The 24,173-nt window shown below is 34.1% G+C and overlaps 3 protein-coding genes across 51 annotated transcripts in view; 2 read left to right on the top strand and 1 right to left on the bottom strand.

Annotated features, from left to right (window-relative positions):
• Positions 1-573: 573 nt before the first annotated feature.
• AGL24 (AGAMOUS-like 24) lies at positions 574-7,579 on the top strand. 2 transcript variants are annotated; one of them, XM_021428714.2, is made up of 9 exons: positions 585-921; positions 1,228-1,419; positions 5,319-5,397; positions 5,846-5,907; positions 5,989-6,088; positions 6,171-6,212; positions 6,706-6,747; positions 6,839-6,996; positions 7,339-7,579. In XM_021428714.2, the coding sequence occupies exons 2-9, from the start codon at positions 1,238-1,240 to the stop codon at positions 7,355-7,357; spliced, it is 684 nt and encodes a 227-aa protein (XP_021284389.1). In that variant the 5' UTR covers positions 585-921; positions 1,228-1,237; the 3' UTR covers positions 7,358-7,579. The 2 variants fall into 2 exon arrangements, with proteins under 2 accessions (XP_089639812.1, XP_021284389.1); XM_089783686.1 differs by lacking the exon at positions 7,339-7,579 and having other exon boundaries at positions 574-921; positions 6,839-7,000.
• Positions 7,580-7,646: 67 nt separating this feature from the next.
• Positions 7,647-18,829, bottom strand: LOC110416670 (uncharacterized). Of its 48 annotated transcripts, none has more exons than XM_089783699.1 (7): positions 18,727-18,829; positions 18,315-18,409; positions 18,163-18,227; positions 17,521-17,576; positions 15,614-15,851; positions 15,429-15,495; positions 7,647-15,287 (listed from the first exon to the last, which is right to left on the bottom strand). In XM_089783699.1, exons 3-7 carry the CDS (start codon positions 18,175-18,177, stop codon positions 15,205-15,207), a joined length of 459 nt encoding a protein of 152 aa, XP_089639825.1. In that variant the 5' UTR covers positions 18,178-18,227; positions 18,315-18,409; positions 18,727-18,829; the 3' UTR covers positions 7,647-15,204. The 48 variants fall into 48 exon arrangements, 15 of the variants coding, with proteins under 15 accessions (XP_089639825.1, XP_089639816.1, XP_089639824.1 ...); XM_089783690.1 differs by adding an exon at positions 18,560-18,632 and having other exon boundaries at positions 17,516-17,576; positions 18,163-18,409; positions 18,727-18,827; XM_089783698.1 differs by having other exon boundaries at positions 18,560-18,823.
• Positions 18,830-20,821: 1,992 nt separating this feature from the next.
• Positions 20,822-24,173, top strand: part of LOC110416522 (O-fucosyltransferase 31) — a 6,574-nt gene continuing 3,222 nt past the window's right edge. The window contains exons 1-7 of the mRNA XM_021428526.2: positions 20,822-20,960; positions 21,574-21,908; positions 21,992-22,082; positions 22,195-22,244; positions 22,862-23,059; positions 23,155-23,230; positions 23,853-23,953. Coding sequence (XP_021284201.1) covers positions 20,822-20,960; positions 21,574-21,908; positions 21,992-22,082; positions 22,195-22,244; positions 22,862-23,059; positions 23,155-23,230; positions 23,853-23,953 — 990 coding nt within the window. The remainder of the gene's footprint in view (positions 20,961-21,573; positions 21,909-21,991; positions 22,083-22,194; positions 22,245-22,861; positions 23,060-23,154; positions 23,231-23,852; positions 23,954-24,173) is intronic.

Below are 24,173 nucleotides of genomic sequence, written 5' to 3'. Positions count from 1 at the left end.
TATATCTGCCACCTAAATTTATATATATAAATACATGCTATGAGAATTTAATCCCTGCATCTTGTCACTAATTGGTTTCATCTTGTACAATAGTACTCAGTCATTGTGTTCATATGTACTGTGTCTCTCTCAAGTCTCAAGCATCAACAGTTTACTTGGTGTTTAATTTTATTATTAATTATTTATTTTAAAAAGGTAGGCATGGATCGAAATCCGTGATGGTGATGGAAGACTAACATGTTTTTGTCACAGACAACAACGGTTGTTGAGAGTCACAAATGGAAAGTAGGAAGTGATAAAAATAGAAAGAGAATTGTGGAAATATCGCGATAAATTGATTGGGAACTGATGCAGGAATAGTGAGAAGTGCTAGGCGTTGCAGAAACAAAGTAGGGTTAAAAATCTTGGCATCATTGCTATCCATGTACGGAAAGCGATCGTCCACATAAAAAAGAAGGGTTTGGTTTATTTTAATGTGGAAAAATAAACTAAAATAAAGAGAGAAGGGTTTGAGAGGAAAAAAGCAAAGAAAAGGGAGAAATGAAGTCACTATGTTTGGATTGATATCCATCATCATCCACGGCAGGGCCGGATTTTGGATTTGGCTCAACGTGTATCTCATCGCTTCACTTCACACACCCACACACACCCACAAAAATGTATTTCTTTTTAACTTTTTTAGGCAAAATGTCCAAAGACTGAAGGTAATATTGGGAAGAGTTTCTCTTTAGCTATAAAAGGGCAGGTAAGTAGGTAACCTTTCCTTTCCTGAACCAGCAAACACACACAACCAAGCCCTTCTCTCTCTCGTTTCTTTCTCTCTCTTATGGTTTAACTTAACTTTCTGTAATTGGGAGGCCTTTGGTTTTTGTGACCGGACCTAACTTCCAGCTCCTGAACGCATACCAGTTCCTCAATAAGGTAAAAACAACTGCACAAAGAACCCACCAATCTTAAACTCCTCCCCCCACTGGTGCCTTTATTTTTTTTTTTTGCATGTTCATGAGTTAAGATTGATGGGTTTTGTCACTTTTTCTTGTTTTATTCACCGAGATCTGGACATGGGGTCTTCCACTAGGGTTTCAGCTTAAAATCTTCGATGAACTTAGCACAAAAAGTCAAAAAAATCCCACTTATTTTCTCGTCTTTTGTAAGTCATTTTATGTACTAGTAGTATTTTTTTTCTCTGAGTGAAACTATTTTTGGTTTTGATCTTATATTATGGAGGGTACAAGAAATGGCCAGAGAGAAGATCAAGATCAGGAAGATTGACAACGTGACGGCCAGGCAAGTGACCTTCTCGAAGAGAAGGCGAGGCCTTTTCAAGAAAGCTGAAGAGCTTTCAGTTCTGTGTGATGCTGAGGTTGCTCTCATCATTTTCTCGGCTACTGGCAAGCTATTTGAGTATGCCAGCTCCAGGTATTTTTCATTATCTGTCTTTTCTCTGGACAAAATCGCCTGGGTTACAATCAATGTATCACTTCTCTTGGAAATATTCCTGCTCTTCTTCTAATTTGTGTGTGCTTATAGACATAGACGGAGAGCAAGGGGAGCTGGTAGGCTTCATTCTAAAGTTTCTTGTGAGGTTTTAGATCGTACGGCTGATCTTTCAAAACAAGAATAAACCGTTTGAAGGAAAAAGGAAGGTCTTACTATTTCCAGAAATGTAAAAGACCACAAACCTGGGAATCTCAAGCTAGCCTGGGTTTAGGATTATGGATTTTTTCTTTCAGAGGTTATTGAAAGCTCCCTTAGGTTGAGCTTTTTCAAGGATCGTTGTAAAAATAGGTGATCTTGTGGACAAACCTTACGGATCATGGAGGCCGTCGTCTCTTCTCCTTCAAAAGCTTCTAAACTTACTTGTCTGTAATAGCAGTCGTCTAGGGGAGAAAAAGTGACTAAAACCAGTTCTTTTATTTTTTGGGTTGAAGTAATAGCTAGCTTTGGGGACTTACTGATTTTCATATATAAATTTTGTTTTGTTAATGGGAGATTAACATATGGTACTGTGTTCTCTCTTTTGCATAAAATAGTCTCTCAAACCCACCAAAGAATCAACTGGAGCTGCTTAGGATTTGTGGATTTTAAGAAAAATGATTCGTGTTCGATTTAATTTTTAGTTAACTTCTTACTCGATTGCCTTAGTTCATGTCTCTCTTGGACAGTTTTGGTACCTAGCCTTTTGTCATCCTTATGCCCTTCGGTTACTGATTCTTGGGGCAAGAGATCTTAGGTATTCCATGGTATATTTTGGGAATCTTTAGTGGGTCATATAGCTTAAGAACATATCCATTTGAAAAGCTACCTGCAAGAAGTTTTTATTGTTCCACGATCTTATATCTGTGGGAGGTGGCTTGTTAGTATCAAAGGTGTCGCTCTCAATCTTGTTTATGTGTTTTCAAATGTTAGTTCCATGCCAGAAGACCATATCGATGGCATTGTATAACATTATCTTCTATTGAATATGACTGGAGATTAGACAAGTTTTAGGTTGATGACAAGGCTTATTATAGTGGAAGTGTGAGGGAATACGAGACTCAAATATATATGTATGGTAGTCTAAGCCGTGACCACGGAATAATTCCTTACGACGTCCTGTGAGCAAAAGTGATTGTGAAGGCTTATGTAATTGGAATTAATGAAGAGGCTAGGTTGCAAGCATATCATCATATTGATTAAATTAATAATTAGTCCTGGTATTTATGAACTTATTATCCATCAATTCTTTGGAATTTTCAATACTAATTACAAGTATGTAAAACCAAGTTTTAGCTCTTCTTTCTTCTCTAACAGGTGCAGTACTTTTATCTATAAAAGTCTAAGAGGTGTTCAAATGCGAGGAGTCATTGAGTCAAACAAGAGGCTTCAACAAGATGATTATTTTTCAGCTGTATAAATTTGAGCCAAATAATTAGTTGATATAAAGAAAGTATCCTAGATGTGCTAATTAAGAAGAAAATGTAATTTAATAAACACAACCAGCGGAGACATTACAGATGCTGGAATCGAAGGGGTGATTTAGAAGATGGAAGTTTCAGTGTGTAAATTCTGGTATCAAAATAAATGAATAAAGTTAACTGGATGGCTTGTGTTGCATGCAACTTTAAAGAATAGTCCAGTGGGAGTAAGGCAGGCATGATACAAGAAGATTGGGAGAGACTAAGTTTTATGTGGATACACGTTTGACTAATAACGAATGAGGTTTCAATGAACTAGTGGAGTATTTCAGACTGTCATATATAGCTTATGTACTTAAAGGCTTTGCGATCAGGCCTTCTAGGGCAGAACTAGTTCATTGATGCTGTTCTGATAGATTATTAAATCATAACTTTGATTTCAATATATCCCAAATCATTTTCCTAGACGGTGTTTAATGTTATGCAAAGAGCATCTTTTGGTGAGCGTATAAACAAGTTGTATTCAAGGTAATTGGGATCTATTTCTTTGCAATACATGATATTCTACGACGTATATGATAATAATGTATCAATGTGCAGCAATTAATGAGTTTTCCTGGGGTAAAATCTTTGAAGAGATGTCAGGTGCTGGTCGGTCCATGCTAGTCTTATAACAAACAGATCCAAACATAAGCCTTTGGCTGTTATCTGTTAAAAATATGTTGACCTGTATGATGTTTTCTCCCTTTGTTTATCATAAGTACTTTGGATGGCCATTGCTCTTGATTTGGAAGCTTTGTAGGAAAACTGGGAACTTCGCACGTAGCCTAATTATTGAATTAGCCTAGCTAAATCAAGCTTCTGATTCTGTACACTATGCTTCAAGTTAGCTCATTCGAAAGGATAATGTGCTTCTGAATGAGTTTGATATGACACCTCAGCCAGAGCTAAGCTTCAATCACTTGGTTCGACTAGTCCCTACTTTTAGAAATTTTTTTTTATAATTGGGGGAAGGGGGATTCGAATTTTGCTCTTTAGATAGGGGGATTTGAACTTTGCTCTTTAGATAGGGGGATCATGTACCAACCAATGAGCCAAATGTTCGAATACAGCCCTTACTTTCAGATTGAATGTGAAAGGTTTTACATCTTCAATTAACTTTCAGTGGCTTATAATTTCTTTGTAGACCAATTGGCTGATGCTACAATTTTCCTTTTGGATGTGTTAGGGTGCTTATGATCCATTAACATTAAGCATATTCTTTGCTTTCATCATTCATTCTGATGAAGACATCTCATTGCATTGACTTCCAACCTTAATTTTGCTAAATTTAGCACATAGTCATGATCATCAGTGCAGACATTTCTAAAGTGTTTTTGGAAACAATGTGTTGATATGATATCCCCTATTTACTATATTTAAGATTTAACTTAGGGTACTCCAATTGATAAAACTCTTAAAAATGTTAAAATTAAAAATTTATTGATATGCTAATAGACCCACCTTGATGTTTAATTTATGTGCTAGTTGGTCTTAATTCAACATCGAAGCATGTGCAAGTGTGTGTGTATGTATGTATGTGTGTATATATTAATTAATTTTGCTAAATTTAGCTCATAGTTATGATCATCAATACAGATATTTCTAAGGTGTTTTGGAAACAATGTGTCAATATGATATGCCTCATTAATTATAGTTAAAATTTAACTTAGGCTACTCTAATTGATGAATTTTTTGAAAGTATTAAAATTAAATTCTAAAAATAAAAATATATTGATATGCAAATAGACTCACCTTAATGTTTGATTTATGTACTAGTTGGTCTTAATTCAAAGTCATAGTGTGTGTGTATATATATTTCTAATAAGTATTTGATTTTTTTTATAAATATTGCATATTTGACTTATTCATTTGATTTTTTTTTTGAAAGGTAGATGATTTCATTAATAACTTGCTATACAAAAGAAGCCATAGAAGGCTAGAGCTGCAGATAAGCAGCATCAAAACAGACCATACAAGATCAACAACACCCTCAGGTTGTAATGAGATCAAAAGAACAACCGTCAAGAGCATCATCGAAACAGACTTATGCATTTAATTATGGATCTGTTTTATATTCTATGTGCTCTAGTCTCAATTAAGAGTGTTAGTCTAAATGTTCAAGTGAACATCACACACTAATTTGTTAAATGCAGATAATGAGATCCCATTGTTACAATTGCCATTTTTTAGATCAGTTTTCCTCTCATTACCTATAACTAAATAGCTATGTTTGCCCTTTGATTGTAGCAGTAACTGTTTAGACTTTGGGTGATCTGACTTGGATTGCTAAGTTGGAGCTCAGAATAACTGTTAAAAATCAAGACCTCCATTACTAAACTCTCATGTAACTTTCTCATACTTTTGTTTTGCTCCTTGAAGCATGAGGGATATATTGGGAAGGTATAATGTGCACTCCAACAATCTCAACAAATTGGATCAACCCTCTCTCGAACTACAGGTAATTATGGAAGTTGTTTATGAGGTGTTGAATATTTCAAAGGAGAATCATGCAACTGCCTCTTGTATTCCATTTTGACTGTATAGATTCATTTGATTTCCTATGCATGCCTTAGAGATCCAACTAACAAATGCAGTGGAATAAGCTCTATCCTTCATTTTATGTATTGCAACATTGTTCCTTGAGTTTTTCGATTAATTGTATGAAGAATACTCTTCATATTTCTTTTTTTTCCCCCATTTTTTCTTTGTGTTGATCTTAAATTTCATCTTATAAAGATGGAACGTGTAGATTTAAAAGGCTACAGAGGTCAAAATTAATTTGTTATGCTTTCTTTAGAAATCTTTGTGAGCCTTGGAAATGCTTTTTCTTTTTCTTCTTTTCGTATTTTGAACGCTTGCAAGTTGGAAATATAAGTTTTAATGAAGTGTGGTATTATTAATTACAGCTGGAAAACAGTAATCACATAAGATTGAGCAAGGAATTTGCTGTTAAGAGCCATCAACTAAGGTCAGTAATTTGTTTTTCCCAATGGGACTGCTGCTGTTGATATTTGTACTTAACATTGACATATAACCGCTTTTAAAACAGGCAGATGAGAGGAGAAGATCTTCAAGGATTGAGCATCGATGAATTGCAGCAGCTGGAGAAAATGCTTGAATCAGGACTCACACGAGTTCTTGAGACTAAGGTTTATATATGCTGCTTATTCCATCCACAAAGCGAAGGCTTGATTTTGTCCATTAACAAGTAGGTTATTCCACTTTTCTCAGGGTGAACGTATTTCGAGTGAGATCTCTGCACTTGAAAAGAAGGTTAGTACAAGCATTCGAAATAATCTACAAGCCAAGCCATCAATGTGCATGTTTGAAAAACAAGTTCTATCTGTTCCATGCAAAGAAGGCTAGCTGAACGGAATGGTCCTGTTGTTATTTGGAGTCAATGCATCCCATTGTTCCTATTCAAAGTTGTTGCAATGTTATTGGTTTTTCACCCTAATTAGCTTCCTACACTACAATCCAGAGCAGTTATCTATGGTAGCTCTAATTTCAAGGCTGCCCAGTCTGCTTTACTATGATTATAAAAGAAAAACAGGCTGTTTTTAGAACGATGTATCAACAATGCTGAACTTCATCTTAGTTTCTACCCTCAAATGAATAAATACTTTGAAAATTTAGAATTTCAGGGATTTCCGATTTGAACCATTCAACTCTATTTGCAGAAAATTGCATCACAAAATTTTAAGGAAAATTCTAGTATATGTACCTTTCTGGTTTGCTTAATAATTTTCTCTTGATGATGATGCAGGGAGCACAGTTGCTGGAAGAGAACAAGCAATTAAAACAGAAAGCAAGTGCTAGTTCCCAAAATTGTTATGCTGTTCCTTTCAATTATCAAATTATAATAATTTTGACATATACAAGATTTTGGGCTTTTCCAGATGGTGACTTTGTGTAACGGAAAAAGACCCATCTTAGCAGAGTCAGATGCTGCAGTTCAGGAAGAAGGCGTGTCATCAGAGTCTGTCACTAATGTTTACAGTTGCAACAGCGGCCCCACGTTGGAGGATGATAGCTCAGATACTTCTCTCAAACTAGGGTAAGCTAGGAGTGTTATAGACATGCATGTTCAGACAAATGCCATTCTGCTTATAAATTCTTGAAATGTTTGAAGCTCCAAAATTTTATGATTATTTGCTTGCAATGAACGTTAAGGTTTGAAGGATAAAGCTATATATAGTCAGTGGCTTGCTGCTACTTTCTTCAAGCATAGAGGTAGCTTTTGTTTCATAGAATAACTTCCCTTGTAATTCGAAGGAACTAGCGAGTAGGGCGTATCAAGAGACTCCTATACATGCATGCACTAACAGTGGCGCACAGTATCAGCCTGGACATGTTTGACCAAACTGCTGCTTAGTTGCTTTTCTGAACTCTTTTGCAGGCTTCCATTCTCTTGCTGAAGCAGATGGAAAGGAAATGAAGTAAATGCTTGCAAGGATTACTTGCAAGAATATTCCTAGAAGGTGTTAGGTGAAAAGCAAATATATCATAATGGAAGTTAAAGATTTGTCTTGAATTATTTAAAACCTTGTGGGTAGTGATGTTACTCTATTTGTATGTTATTTTCAACTAAATCTAAAGAAAACTAGTAGCTTCTGCTGGTAGGACACTTAGGTTATTTACTTGTTTATCTATTGATAATTGGTCTAGATAGTTTCAGGTTGGAATCTTTCCAGTGAAGAGATACACTTGCTTAAATATATGATAAATAACACATTATCCCGACTTCTGCAATTGCTAAAGTGGCAAATGGATTCCAACTACATAACTGGAATTGCAAAAAAGTACATAACGCTGTCGGTCTTAGTCCTGAGTAGGCAGGAGGTTTGTGACAGTCATGTCACTATATATTGAGACCATTTCATAATCTGTGTTTGCAATCCCTATTCGTATGAGATTCGAAGAGGTAGGTTGCGGTTCTATCACGCTAGATGTCCCGGGGGACGCCATATTCCAGATATAACCCCAGTCGAGTACCCGTGGTTACGAAGGCCCGGGTCGTGCTCTCAAAATCCTTCCTGTTCGCATGAATTGTTAATCCTATAGCCCGAGTAAGTCGACCGTGTTTTAGCTGTATCATTCCTTGATTGCCCTGCAAAACTTCCTTGCCCTTCACAAAATCATGCACGTAGCGCCTCCTGTTTAGGCCTCCAGGGGTGATCTAAACTGAATTGCGCCACCGCTTCCACTACACATTGCTGGCTGCTGCTCCCTCGGTAGTTGTTGCTGTCATGAGTTCCTCCACCTTCATCAAAGATGGAAAGTGAATTCTCCGCGTTCACTGCTCATGTATGCCCATCCTTCTCCTGACTGCACTCCTTGGTTTCCTGCTGCCTAAGCTGCTGTCCTAAGTGCAAAAAAGGTGCTGCTGCTCAAAATCCTGCCACTGGATTGATTAGAGAGAAAATGCCTTCCTTTTTCATTTTTTTTTTGAAATGCTTGTAAATTCATTGCTTGGTAAGAGAAAAATACACAACAACAGGTTAGTGTGTAAATTCCCTGTCTCCTTCCTTCTATCTTTCATTATTTGTGATCCTTGGGGTACGAAAGGCATGGTCGTCACCGGTAATAAAGTAAAAGTTCAGGATTTATGCTACTGACCTCACAAGCCCCGCTAAGCCCTAAGCCCTAAGCCTTGCCTTCGGCGTCACAACCTCAACCTAAGCTCCCCACAGAAACACCTCCTACATAGCCTCGGATAAGTCCTAGAGAGTCACATTCATTGGACCTTCAGTTCTGTTGTAATCACATTTATAGGATTAGTTGTCGTCGACTTTCCTCTCCTCCTCTTTGTCCTTTTCTTTCTCTAGATCTATAGATATTATAGCAGTCTTGCTCTTGCACATCATTTTTCTCCATTAATATATGAAATTATTAACAAGAAAAGTGTTATGTTGAGGCTAGAATTAAATCTATTGCCAATTAAACCAGTCGAGATACTCCACATCTGATTGTAAGAGAAGATGGAATTTGTACAAATTCAAATATCTGAAAAGTCCTTAAAATATTTTTTTCAATTTAATCTCTTTATTTCAAATTATAATATTTTAATATATTTATTTTAAAATTATTTTAATTTAATTTTTTTATATTTTTTATTTAAATCAATAATTATAATACTAACATAATGTTGACATAACACTTAATACTAACATGACAAAATAACATAACACTATCACATCATTATAAAAAATAACGTGATTATGTTATTCACAATTGTTACTTGTATTAAGAGTTTTTATTGCTAAAATTTTTGAGAGTGCAAAAATACTCCAAACAATATAATTTTACAAAAAAAAAAAAACACACACACACACACACAAGCAAGCCCTGAAATCGGAAACAAAAAGAATTGAATGTGAAGTAAGAAGACAAAGACGGTCAACCAAATAAAACTTTAATTGATTTACAAAAGTATCCCTTATGTACGTGTCAATCATATACAACAAATAGATAATCATAGTTGAGCCAATAACACGTGTCCCAATGAGTTTTTTATAGAGACGAAATAATTAAAATTTAACTTGCCACTTGTGTTTTAGTATAGTATTTTTTATATCAAAGTATATCCAACCATTTGCGAATGACATGGATAATGAATATAATAAATATGAATGTTTCTTTTTTGTTTTATCCTAACTGTCTCCCTTATTTGTATGAGTATGATTAATTCCATAATATTTATTCCAGAATAAAAGAAAAAGACTGTTTTTCTCAATTATTATTTTATTTTTGGGAAGGCAATATGTTATTATTCAACAGTAATGTGTAGAGGTATTAAGAGTACATAAAAATTAATGTAAATTCTGTTTATAAAAAAAATTAAGTACTACTTTTTATTTCTTTTTACTATTAATTTATATATATGTGTTGTGATGATTTAAAAAAATTAAGTTTAAGATTTCGTTATTTTTCCATTATTTTTCGTATAGTTACCTTTTTTAAAAAAATTATTATTTTTTACTATTAATTTCTAACTTTAATATTGATCTGAGAAATACAAACTTTTTAAAAAAGCATTAAACATTTTAATATTAATTTTTTATTTAATTAATCTTTATACCTTATTTTTATAAATTAAAGTGAAGATTTTGAATACCAATTTCAACCATCTTTATTCTTAAATTTATTCTTAAAAATTAAATAAATTATTTATACAACATTGACACTTACAAATTTTAATAAATAATTTGAAAAAAATACAAACTTTTTTAAGATTTATCAACAATGCTTAATATCGCATTACATCAAGATTTTTTAAAAATTTATTTTTAACTATAGCTAATTTTATTTTTGTTCTTACATATTTACATTAAAATTAAAAAAATTATTTCTCAAAAAGCTCTTTCCAGTAAATTTGAAAAGATACTTCGCTTTTAAAAAATAAAAATTTGAAAAGATACTTAAAACTATGCGATGATCCGAATAAGACAATGAACCCGAGTAGAGCAAAATCAGAACTGACCTGACTTGTAAAATATACATAGACAAATCCTCACAATAAGAACTCAAAAATAAATCAAATAGCAGTATAGGCATGGCAACATAAACTCATCTCTTCCAAACTACATTCACAAAAGATACTTATAATTTTCATTGACTTCCTAATAACTATGAGGGGGTCATGGCAACGTACAAGGCACTTTAGAAAAGGAAAACCCAGCACTGCAGATATAAATCATGTATTGAAATATTTTCCAAACCTCCATAGAGCCGTCACCATGGGATGATCTCTGACTTCATAAATCTCGTATTAGAAGAGAAAACAAACCCAAAAGAACCATCTGCCATCTGGACAACTGAATCAATTAAATACAGAGCCAATAATCCAAAATAATCATTCCCAATCCTTCGCAGAAAGGCTGAACACCCACCAAAGTATCAAACCATATCTCAATATCCACAATCAACGTCAAGAGAATCACAAGATCTTATACTCCAAGAACAATCTACACAAAAAACAAGATTCATCCGACATCTACTTCTTGTTTCGATAGGACTTACAAAAAAATATCAACATGACAAATGAAATCCAATAATGAAAAAACAAAACAAACAATTAAAGAAACCAAAGCCAATATGCAAAGAAAATTAGAAACAAATGCTGAGGAGAAAAGCTTAGACGCTGAAGAGAAGACAAGCCTGCATTTTCTCATTGGAAACCACAAATGCAAGATTGAGAGCTGAGAAAGAACCCTTTATAGATGGCGTTCATCTGTTCTGGATTCCCCAAATTTTCTAGCTCAAAAGTGCATCCAAGACTAATTCCTGTCAATCAGGGGTTCCACAACAAGATCAAATAGGAACCAATACAGCCAGCAAACCAAAAGCATAGATATACCATTTATCATCATGGACAATATATTTAGAGAAAATGGAAATCAGTCAAATCCATCCTGTCCAAAGTCCTTTACAAGCAATATCTTCCTCTCCTCTACTTCTGCGTCCAAAACTTGAAAAAAAAACCCAATCACAGAAAATATACCTCTAATTTCCAAATACACTTCAAAGAGATGAGAGAAGCAAATTTTGTACAGAAAAATGTCACAGAACTTGAAATGCTGGAATATTCTTCCCACAACAGGTTTACAACATGTACCACTATAACAACTCCATACACTAGTGTCTCAGAAAATTACGGTCCCAAAGTGATCCCTGCCTGTAAAACATAAAGCTAAACCCCCAAGGTTATGGATTCTAGCGAAAAGAGGTAACATAGACCATGATCAATAATTATCTCTGCATCTGCTTACCCCTTTCTGTCTTCATTCTTTGAACTTCATCCACCACAATATACAACAATCTTACACTCCTAAACATAACATGAATAACCAGACATACATTGGATAAGACTTCCTACTAAAATGCACTGAAAATTCACAAGCACAGAGAGACTAAGGGATAAAGAAGTTAGAAAAGTTAAAAACCAGTCAAATAACTGCACCAAAAATACATGTATCAAATAACTTCAAACATTGCCAAACCAAGCTTATACAGCTGAAAGATTGACGGATCATCCGTTCCAACTCAAGAATCCCAACATCTGCATGTAAGATGAAACCAGACTAAACAACAAACTGGTCTTAGAAACACTGCAAATCAACCCAGATCTGCTTTCCAGATCTCAAATATTAGATTGTCCACAATCAGCAATATCCAAGATTCACGTAAATAACATCCCATAAAATTTGAGTCAAAATCACTTACTCCAAACACTAAAATGGAACATCTGACTGACAAATGGAGAGATGTATAGATATAGTGTAAAAAGAACCTTTCACAAGAAACCCTCACCCACCATTGTTCTTCAATCGTGCTCTCATATTCTCTAATATTTATAACTGATAACCTCAAACAGAACGTACAAATATCGAATAGCCTCTTTAGCAGCACATCATTTAAATACAGGACTGCAAAATCAAGACAAACCAACCAAACAAAAACATGAGTCTAAGCGAACAAAGAGAGGCCAAAAAGGGGAAAAAAAAAAGAGAAAAAAAATTACGAGAATATGAAAACATAAATCCAAAATGCTCAAGAATCTCATCAACAAACGCATATATCAGAAAACTTTCAAATTCTTGCCAAAAAGTGAAGAGAAATAGGTAGTCAAACCAAATCCATTAAGTTTTGCCTCCCCAAAACCTCTAACAACAAAAACAAAAAACAAATACAAAAGCTAAACATTCAAAACATAAAGGACAAGGGAGTTTTGAACTTAAGAAAAACAGAGCTAAAAGGTGAAAGATAATGCACACAGAACACAAGAATCCAAAAAAGGAAATCAAGACTTTGCAACAAGTTTCTCCATTAGTAGAGCCCAACTGACCACTGCATATAAAACCATTAATTAGGACCATTATAAAAACTAGCTGGAACTATAAAGGTATTTTTCTCAAAATACCAGGGAAAGAATTACTCATCAACTAAGCATACTGTTGTTGACAACTGCATGTAAAAAACGCATATCAATAAATTTTGGGAATTTAAGCAATAGATAATAAAAAATGATTTTAAAGGCAAACCACCTTGATTATGTTTTGGCTTCCAAAACCTGACAACAAAAAACACAAAAGAAACACCAAATTGATCTCCTTCCAGAAGCATTTGATCAAAAAAGAAAATAGCAAAAGTTTAAGAACTTAAAGGGCAGGAGACTTATGAAAAGAAAAGGATAAAAGTTAAAAAGTATTGGGCGCAGAACACAGGAATCCAAAACAGAAAATAAAAGACTAAGTAAGAAATTTTTCCGTTGGTAAAGCCCAAGCAACCACTGTACATAAAAATATTGATTAGGACCACTACAAAAGCTGGAATTACAAAGATATTTTTTCAGTTAAAAAAAATCCATTCAATTTGAAGCCCTCACAAAGTAACATGTTCCAGACATTTATAAAAACTAATTAAAACTAGACTTCAAAAATCCAAGAAATGAAAACACAACTGAAATATACGCTAGTGGCAGAGCTTGAGAAACCAGAAAAGTATTTGGTACCTACAATCACAGAAGGATTCATATAGTTATCAATCACAAACACAAGAAAAATGTCAGCATAACATTACTGTTCCAGTCAGCAAGGATGTCTGCAACCTTTTGAAACAAGCAAGTGATTACCGGAATCTTTCCAAACAGCTTTTAGTAAAGAAGAATAAAAAGAGGTGGTTTACCGAAAAGGATGCAGCCCAGCCTCCTCAAGAAAGCTTTGCTTGGTAGGCGCTGCCTACTCACTTGGACAATGCGATGAACACGAGAGAGTGCAGTTCCGCCCCCTTCTCTCATGCTGAGTCACAGCAGTGCCTCGGAAAGCACGGACGAGCTACATGCAGGGAAACTTGCACGTGTGGTTCTGGCCAAGGACCCCAGTAAGCAAATTTTGGGTATATGTAAGACATAGACAATTAAAATGGCGTCACCTCCTTATCTACTTACCCAATCTCCATCAACAAAGGGATAACAAAGTTACATAAGATCTCATTATCTCAGCATAATTGCTAATAATTTTTAACAGCAGCCCGTGGAGACCCAAGAATCAAGAACATGAAGCACAGAAAGCAACCAAAGCAACATACTGCACAAAAACCTAACCAAACGAAGAAAAAACAAATTTAGGACAAATGTAGAGAAACACCACTATTCCAAATTCAGCAAGATCTTCATCCTTGCACTTCCTGCTTTGAATTGTGGAAACTACATCAGCATCTAAAACAATAAAGGGTCCAAAAGTCATATCACACTCAGTGACATTAACTACTCAGGATCCTAAAAGCTCCAAAACTAAAAAGTTTAAAAAGATTGGATAAGAACCAGGGAGCAAATTTCCTCAAGAGTCTTGAGTTGAGACAGGATTCAGAAATTCAAAATCCACAACCCTGAGCAAACAAAACCATAAAAAGATATTACAAGCAATAAAAACCAAGAGGTCAACCATAGTAAAAGGATATTACAAGTGAAAAAAACCAAGAGGGATCAAGGGTGGGAAAATTTTGATGTATATAACTATAGTATTATATCTGTGTTATGTGCTGAGGATAGAATTTCCAACATTGCTGTTGTCAACAACTACCTATGAACACTAGGAGTTGAGATTGTCACAAACAAAAGGCAAAAAACAGTCCACAGAAAAACAAACAACACAAAGGACAAACGGCTTCTAGCTTCTATATTTTTCTAAAACAAGAAGATCAAAGTAAAAGATCCTCCAACAATGAACAAGAATCAATAGCAAGAAATGAAGATATCAAATTTCCCCATCACAATGTCCAGCCAACCAACCAATGCATACAAAAGACTTTAACAAGAAAACTTATAAAAGCCATGATCCATTTTCCGCTACTGATGAACAGCAGTTTGGAGGCCAGAAAGATTAACATTACCAACAAAAAAAAAAGCTAACGTGCAAAGAAAGATGACAAAGTTTGATATCTGGAAAGGTCTCTCCCACCATAAGAAATGCCAATAGGATCAAAGTCCACAACACAATCACATTAGAAAATTAATGTTCTTATTATAAGCAAGGTGATAACTGCCTGTTAAACATCGAGATGAACCCCATATATGAATTATTAAGTGAAGACACGACACAAACCATGGCCATCAATTATCACTGGATCTACAACAATTACTGTTCATTGAAGCAATATGATCACTGCCTGTAAAACTTCAAGATCATTTAAATGAATTAGAAAGAGAAAACATAACATAGATCATGGCCATCAATTGTCTCTGCATCTGCTTACCCTTCTCTATTCAGACTCCATCAACCCAATATATAGAATCTTTCATACTCCCAACATAATGTGTATGGTCACACAGAAATTGCAGAAAACTTCCTACCAAAATCCATAAAAAGTTCTTAGCCCAAATACCAGGAGACTAAATGATAAAAGAAATTAGAAATGTAAAAACCAGACAAAAGCAGCAACTGCATCAAAAATTCAAGTATCAAATAACTTCTTCAAACACTGCCAAACCTAAAAGCTTTAAACTGCAGCAAGATTGATGAATTATCCACCCCAGTTTGAGAATCCCACATTCCATCTGTTAAAATCAAACAACAAACTGATCTTAGTAACACTCAAATCAACTCCAGATTGACTCAATCAGAATTCCAAATACCATATTATCCACAATCATTTCTTTGTGATAAAGCCCTCACAATCCTAGCCATTGAGCTACAAATTGCTGTATTCAAGTTTCCAATCAATACATCCCAGAAGAACGCTCCAAAATACCAGCTCCAAAATCTGAATTGAAACAATCCAACTGAAAAATGGAGAAAGACGGAGATATAAAAGTGCAAGGATAAGCTTTTACAAAACACCTTACCACCCACTGCTTCCAAATCTTCCATCCCTGTCTTTTCTTCAATTCTAACTGATAACCTCAAACAGCACCTGAAGTATCAGAGAGCCCCATTACCAACACTACCATCTAAACACATGATTGAGAATATTGAGAATCAAACCAAACAAAACCATCAAGAACAAAACTATTAAACACTAAGAAGTTCGAAAACCAAACAAAAAGGCAAAAGAAGCAAAACAGAGACTAGAGAGTCAAAATCACCATGTCAAAACACATAAAAAAATGTTCTAAATTTTTTATAAGATTTAAAGTCAAACCAACTCCCAAGTTTTTTGCTTTCCCAAAACAATGCATTAAGAACATAAAGGACATGGAGTTTTGAAAGAAAGAAAATGGTGGAAGGTACACAAAGAATAGGGCATGAAAACATAGCAACAAATTTCTCCATTACTAGAGACCAACCGACCTCCTCAGACTACACATAAAAACCATTAATTAGGACCATTATAAAAAACTTGAATTACAAAGAATCTTTTTCAGTTAAACAAAATCAAATCAATTTCCTTACAAAATAACACCTTCAAGACATTTATACGATCCAATTAACTCCGTAATCCAAGACAGTGAAGCCCAAATGCATTATATTAGTCAACAAAAGTTGAAAAACTATAAATATCCGCCACTACCTACAATCACAAAATAGATATCACTATAGAACTCCAAGCACACAAACACAATTAAGTGGCCGTCTATTATCACTTTCCATCTCTTACCAATCCCTTCCTCCCAAGCTTCATCCACAAAGATTTTTTTTTTTTTTTTGAAAAGCACTTCATCCACAAAGATATGAAATAACAAAGCTCACATAAGATCTCATTTTCCCTGTGGAATGCTAATAGTTCCTAAGAGCAGCCTCTAACCCAAGAATCAAATAAGGGCAAACGATCAATCAAAACCAATATACTGCATGAAAACCTTAAAAAATTACAAAATTCCAAAACCTAAAAAAAAAAGAAATGAGAAAGGCTTTTGCTAGTAAAATAAAAAAATACAGAACAAGAAAAACCTATTGGATGATTTAGCTCGAATCTTGATGTAGATAGTATCAAAATCTCAGTATTATCCATCTCTGCATTATGGGAATCCAAAAAAGAACACAGCAGAATGAAGAACCATCTATTAATATGAAAAAGAGATCTAATCAAAAGTTGGAAGGATCTACAAACTATTGTTGCAAAATCAAATTACAAGGCATACTACCCAAAACAATTGCTTTGACAACGTTCAAAATTCCAAGACTGTAGTGAAAATCTGACCAAGAAAAGATGCCAAAAGAAACCCCTATTCCTGCAAAATCCATCATCTTTGTCCTTTATCATAATAATTCTGGAAATTGATAACACCAAACACACTTCTAAATAATAAAAGGGTCGAAAAGTCATCTCAAGCACGGTACCAACAAATGGTCTTCCAAAACCAAATATTTTAGAGAGTTATGAAGAACCAGGAAACAAAATCTCCTTGAGAGTTAAATCCAATAGGAAGTCTTAAAAACCAAGAGGTTCTAAAAATGGTGGAAAATAAAATTAAAAAAAGAATCTGTACAATCAGACTATAGACTTTTGTCTTATGAGCTGAAGGTAAAATTTCCAACATTGCTCTTGTCAACAACTACCTACAAAAACCATAAGTCAAGCCCAAAAACAAGAGAAAGAAACAGTGAAATGCAAACAAAAAGGTAAAAGGAACAAACGTCACCAGTTTGAAGTCCTTAATGTCCACATCTTCCACGAGTTCCTCTTGTGCCAATGTAACTAATGAAAATATAACCGGAAATAAAGAAATAAATTATGCGAACAAAAGTTTCTAAGAAGCTTCATGTCTGCTGCCTACACTTCTAAAAAACTATATACCTTCAAAACAATGATGCAAATCAGATATCAAGACCAAGAGAAAGCAAAATCAGAACTGACATAACTTGTAATCTGGTGACTCTCTTCTTACAAACACAAACAAATCCCAGCAAGATATAGGCTTCAGAACAAGAACCCAAACTCACAACCACGAAAAATTAGTATATGAAGTTATGTTCAACCTCTCTTTATCCGGAATTAATAAGCAAACCCCAAGAGAACACAGATTTCACAATTAAAACTCAAACTCACAATCATAAAAAATTAGCATATATATCTTATGTCCGCACTACCATAAAAAACTCCTGTTTAAACCAAATTAATAAGGAATCTCAGCAAATCAAAAGCAGTATGCCACGGTCATTTAGTATCTCCTCATCTCTTCCAAACTGCATTCACAAAAAACATACTAACAATATCTTTATCTTCTGACATGTTACTAATGAACTTCAAAAGACAATATTATTCACAAGGCAGAAGGAGAAACCTTCCTCACGGCCATGAGAAAGTTGAAGGATCAGCTCTTCACAAAAGGAATTAGCAGCAACATCACTGCAGGCAGAAACCTTGTATTGAAATATTTTTTTCCAAACTTCCAAAATTATAAACATGAAGAAATATAAAACTCAACGACCAAACCAAATTCTGTCCACGAAAAACAGTTACGCTGCCAACACTGCAACTCCTTAAATCTCGTAACAGAGGAAAGAAACCCAAAAGAACCATCTGCCCATCTGCACAACATAATCCAATGAAAAGATAGCCAATACTCTTAATTACGTTAAAAAATGAACAGTAGCAATGCTTTTGTGAAAACTCCGAGAAGAATAGATATCAAAACAAATCCATTTAATCAGTTCTTAATAACAGGTTAAGAGTTAGACCAATCGTCATCACAAGGGATCGACGTCAACAGAATCGCATGATCACCGTCGATTCCAAGAAGACAAGAACAATCTAATAACACAAAATCCGAGATTCAACCGATTTCTGTCACTACTTCCATAAATAAATAAAAATCCAAAAACGCAATTCCAATCCAACTCCTTACGGTATAACAGACAATCACTGAAACCCAAACGAATAAATGCAGTACAGGAGAAAAACCAAACGCTGCAGAGAAGAGCAACAGGCCAGCGTCCTCACCGTTTCCGCGGGGAGAAAGCTTCCTTGCTCAGGAGCTCTATTTATAGAATAAAAGGGGTCAAGATAGAGGGCTAGGATTAAGCGGTGGGGAGATGTATGAACGGTCCAGATTATTGGCTAGGTACAGCTGGCGTTGGTTGGCCTTTGAACGTTTTGACCAACGCGGTTTCCAGGTGCGCCCGTAGTCCTTAAGAAACCTAGCTGCCATATGTCGGTTAGAAAAGGGGCCTTATAAAGACACGTGGAGGGACCCTCTAGGACTGTTTCAATAAGCTGGGTTAGTTTCCGATTTGCATACAGAAGTTTCAAGCTCAAGTGGAATGAAGCCCAAAAATCATTTGGGTCTCAGGCTTGAGATAGCCTGCACACTAGCAGAATGCAGAGCCAATAAGATAAAAAATACAAATATTAGGCATTTGTACTATAAAAAGTAGACTTTGAGATTTAAATATATATATATATATATATAAAAGATAGAGATAGATGTAACTTCTTTAATAATTTTGGTCTTCTAAATGAATAATTTCTAAATATATAATTTTAATTGGTAACAATCTTTTTTATTTTTTTTCATTTCTTTTCATTTGTTTCCTCTTTTCCCTTTTTTCATCTTCATTAGATTTTTCATTAAATTGATAATCTCATAAATATTTTTTTTCAGTAATTTTCTATTTAATTTTAATAACTGGAAATTTCTAAAATATTTATATACTAAATTATTCAAATTACATACTTATTTGGTACTTTTAGCATTATTTGGCATGCCATTTTTGTATTTAACATTTTTAATAACTTTGATCTCTCCAACCTCAAAATGAATAATTATTTTTCATAAGTTTATTTATTAATGTTTAAATACCTTACAAATGCTTTCTCATAATCTTCTATAAAATTTCAATAATTTATATATTTATAATAACGCAACGTTGTTGGAGTAGTACAAATCTAAATCTTGATGGTTATATAACTTCTTTAATAATTTATATATTTATCTAATTCTCTTTTTATGCTATAATTACAATTATAATTAATTCAAATATTTAAATATTATATTATAATTTCAATTTCATATAATGGTTGTGCTATAGACGTTAAAAATTATTATTATAATTTTTATATATACAAATATATGATAAAAAATTATAGTTTGAATTGAACCTTTTATTCACATTGATTTGTTCATTAATTTATTTAGTTTGTATTTTGATTTATTTTATTTCATATAATAGTTACGTTCTATATGTTGAAAATTATTTAACTGTAATAGTATTGTATTTAGACAAATTTACAAAAATAAAAATCTCATCTAAACTCTTAGTCATAGGTTGATAGTAATTTATATTTAGACAATTAAATATTGGTTTTTTATTTTAATTCGAGTGATAGCCTTTTTTACCATTATTTATTATATATTTATGTCAAAATTTAAAAAAATTATTTTAGTTTTATATATTTTTGTCCTATTCTTATATATTTATATTAAAAATAAAAAAATTAGTTCTTTAAGAACATTAAATTGTAATTTTAATTTTAAAAAATTTATAATTAATATATTTAATTACTTTTAATTTACTGACCTTGTATTAAAATCAATTTTTATATAGGCTTATAGAATTCACAGGTTATGGCGCAATCAAAAATTTGCCGAACTAAGAGCGGTCAAGTTCGGGTAAACCCTTTTCCTTGTCCGATTAAATTTCTATAAAGCAAACCCTACGCGCAAAGAAACACGTTCACGAACTTTTTCTCACCTGATTGAGTCGTGATGTCCACTCTCTAAACTTGCGCGTTGTTTCCAATATTTCCAACCTCTTTAGCTGGTTTATTTCCTCTAATTGGCTCGTTTACTCATAGAAATTAGGGCAGCTCTCCTTTCTCTGTTTCTCTGAAGATCGCAAGTGATTCTCCTCTACGTTTACTCACTAAGTTTCTGTTTCTGACTCACTTCACCAAGTTTCGAACTCGTTCGTTGAGCTTAACCTAATTCTTGTCATATGCCGATGAAAAACGGGTTCGAGGCGTTTGACTTCAAGGAGGAAGACGAGATTTCAGAATTGGCCGCTGAAAAATATTTGAACAAATTGAAAAACCCTAATTTGGATGACCCTGCAAATCTGAAATACCAGTTTCTTGAATGCGGTACGTTTATAAGAAAAGAAAAGTTTCTTTTTATCTTGTTTATTGTTTTTCATTTTTTTAATAAATTTGTTTAGGTGCTGAAAAAAGCCGCGAGATCGAATTTTCTGTCTAATTTTAAATGCCCAAAGCCTTTGCCTTCTTAGTAAGATAAGGGCAATGAAAATGAAATGATTGAATCGTAGCAGTATTTGTCTAAATTTGATTTGAACCAATTTAAATTGAGGTCTCAGTTGTTTGATAGTGCTTTAGCAATGAGGTTATAGGAAAGATTTTGCAATCACTTTTGGATTTTGAATTTCATAATTGAGGGAATGTTATATGGTTGATAAGCTTTTGTTGGGTTTTCTGTTTCCTACTGTGGTGGTTTGACGTGCTGCATGCAATTCGCTATGGAGTTTGTTGTGTTTTCCTCTTTTTGGTTAGATGCTAATGACTTGAATTCTTTGTATCCGGCTATGGTTGTTGAGTTTCAAAGGATTAGATTTGTAATCTTATAGCATGGAAAGATTTATCAACTAAATTTTTATTTGGGATAATTGTAGGATATAAGATGGATGGACTTTAAATATTACGCTGCTGTTTTTTATAGTAATTCCTTTGCATTTGCTTCCAGTTGCCCGTGGTGCTGCTGTTCAGAGAAAGGAAATGGACAATGTTTCTTGTGTAGATGTTGATGCAATTGATGGTGATTGTAGTTGTAATGGTGCCACTCCAGCTGCCCCACTGGGTGCCGGTGAAAAGGATTTTGTCACAAAGGAAGGAAATCATGAGCCAGATGTTTCCCTAGAGTCCAAGTCTGTGCATTCTGAACAACAAGCAGGCGTAGAAAAAGATAGCCATGAACCTAGAAGTACATGTCCTGAATTGGAGTTGAGAGATTCATGTGCTGAAGCACCTTCACCTGGGAAAAGCCAATTAAACTGTGCACTTTCTAATTCTCCATTAAGAGTACTTTCAAGTTTTCCCTGAACTACAGTGTGAATTCAGATATGTATATTCCGGCTTGTGCTTAGATTGTTTCTATATTGCAGAATGAGGCAGTTGATCTGGCTTCAGATGCTAATGAAAGCATGAGCGGAAGGTCTCCAGCAACTCCTGCTTCAGATGTAGCTGAGGATGATGGTATTCTTTCAGATTTGAAATTTTATGTTCATTTTCCCTATAGCATGTACACCTTGGACATTCATTGTAGTGGGTTTTTATGTTCTAACTATAGCTATCTGCATAATTTCAGGTTCTTTGAATGACAACGTGTCAGATCATTGCTTTGGCAATATCCTGGTGGTAATTCCTTTTCTTTTAAATATATTAATTAATGATTACGAGCTTAGAGATACTGCAGAGTGTTTTTCATCTTTTAGGTTCATTCATATAGCAAGTATTCATTCAATTGCTTTATATTAACTCTCTGGTATTGATTTACTGATATTTCTTGATACTCTACATGCTATTTGCATTCTGTTAGCACTGAACTTTTAATTGTTATTTGCCTTGCCCCAAGTCCGTATTTTCAGTTGCTTAGGCAAAGAATGCTTTACCTCTACCTGAGTTGGAATATTTACCGTGCATTCAATGAGCTATAGCTTTCTAATTGTTAGAATTTGGGATTTTGAACTTGGAGGTTTGAGGTTTAAATCTTGGGAGGGTGGTGAGTATGTAAAATGCGAGAGAACTATTTCCTTTGTGTGACCCAGAAGCCCAATGAGCTTCCACTTCTAGGTTTACTTGAAACAAAAGGAAGATTCTGGTTTGTAACTAGTTGTCTTGGGGTTTTTTGTCAATTAACTGTAAAAACAGTTGTAGGTAAGTTTGCTCATAAGATCCATATTTACTAGTTCCTGCTATAAATTTTCTTAAGGCTTTTCAGATTTGTTTTGATTACCCTTCTGTGAAATTTGCAGGATAACATAAACAAGACAGTTGTTCTGTGTTCAGATTATGTTCTATATCAAGATAATTATTATACAGAACTGTCAGTAAATTTTTCTCCTGGTGGCATCAAAATCAATGGCTCAACTGTCAGTGAACACCAAGAGACCTTTAGTTTTGAAAGGGGAATTGATGATATTATTAATATTAACTGTCAGTTGTTTCAAAGGGTGAGTCCTAAATGGCAATATTTGGAGTTAGTTCTTTTGTAATAGTAGTTTATTATTTTAACAGTATACAGTTTTCTATATGGACTGCTTCATAGGTTGGATCTGTGACAGTCACTCTCAAAGTCCTATCAAAGGTTGCACTAGAGGCTGAGAGTGCATGTGGAACTTCGGGTCAGTGGCCTTACACATTTATATTGCCTGTGTCTTTGTGAGCTGATGATGTATATCTTTTGTTTTCATCAACATTGGGATCTTCTCTGCGAAGAATATCAAAACCTGCCCTTGGTGTTGGGTTGTGTTGCTTACCTCACACCTCTGGCTTTGCTCAAATGTTTTCTTCAGTCTAATAAATACCAGGACATAGAAGATAGGAATGGAAGAACTTGGAAAATCTCTATAAACTGTACTATGGATGTGATGCAGCTGGCACTAAATTTTCATAATCAGTTGTCTATGATGTCTTGTACTGGACAATTTGTTCGCGATTGATTTGATTTTATTTTTAGCTTGAAAACATGAACATAACTAATAATTGCTTGTTGAACATAATGAAGACACTTACCATGCTTGTATGGTTATTTTCTTGTAAAATTTTTTTCTCACCTTCTTAGATGTATTTTTGTGTCCATAAAGGGTTTGGAGATTTTGATTTGAGCCTAACTTTTCTTCCTTGTTTTAAGTCTTGGCCTCATTTTAATACTATACTTTCACCATCATATGGAAGTTAGCTCTCAGCTAATGTTTTCTTTTTTCTTTTTATCTGACTTTATTTGCTCATGTATATTTCTTCCAGTCATTGAGGAGTTAGAGTTTGCAGTTACTGACCCCAGATGGTCTGAGAAGCAGGAAGAAATCACCTCATTAAATGTTAAATACCTGGCCATATGGGATATTGTGCTTGAGTAAGCTTCTAAATTAATTTTTCTGTTCAAAATTATCATTCAACCTTAATTTTCCTGCTATCTGGACTTACTTGTGGAATTTTTATTGCATTTAAATAGCACTTATATGCCTGTGATGATATCCATTATGATGTATAATCCAGGGAACGGCTAAAATATTCCTTTTTCTTTTTTTGCTGCATCTGCTTGCAGTCCATTGACAGGAATGGATG

This window comes from Theobroma umbraticum, unplaced genomic scaffold (genome assembly GCF_002168275.2).
Source record: "Theobroma umbraticum cultivar Fairchild unplaced genomic scaffold, ASM216827v3 scaffold_51.0, whole genome shotgun sequence".
NCBI classification, from domain to species: domain Eukaryota; kingdom Viridiplantae; phylum Streptophyta; class Magnoliopsida; order Malvales; family Malvaceae; genus Theobroma; species Theobroma umbraticum.
Note: the sequence above shows the minus strand (reverse complement) of the source record. Positions and strands in the feature narration are given on the sequence as shown.

Excerpts from the sequence above, each read along its gene's own strand:
- AGL24 (XM_021428714.2), top strand. The coding sequence starts at position 1,238 with ATGGCCAGAGAGAAGATCAAGATCAGGAAGATTGACAACGTGACGGCC. Across the intron at positions 5,398-5,845 it reads AACCCTCTCTCGAACTACAG|CTGGAAAACAGTAATCACAT; the intron begins GTAATTATGGAA and ends TATTAATTACAG. Across the intron at positions 6,748-6,838 it reads ACAAGCAATTAAAACAGAAA|ATGGTGACTTTGTGTAACGG; the intron begins GCAAGTGCTAGT and ends GGGCTTTTCCAG.
- LOC110416670 (XM_089783691.1), bottom strand. The coding sequence starts at position 18,286 with ATGTTTATAATTTTGGAAGTTTGGAAAAAAATATTTCAATACAAGGTT. Across the intron at positions 17,577-18,162 it reads TTCTCATGGCCGTGAGGAAG|TTACATTGGCACAAGAGGAA; the intron begins GTTTCTCCTTCT and ends TATTTTCATTAG. Across the intron at positions 15,496-15,613 it reads GTAGCTCAATGGCTAGGATT|ATGGAATGTGGGATTCTCAA; the intron begins GTGAGGGCTTTA and ends TGATTTTAACAG.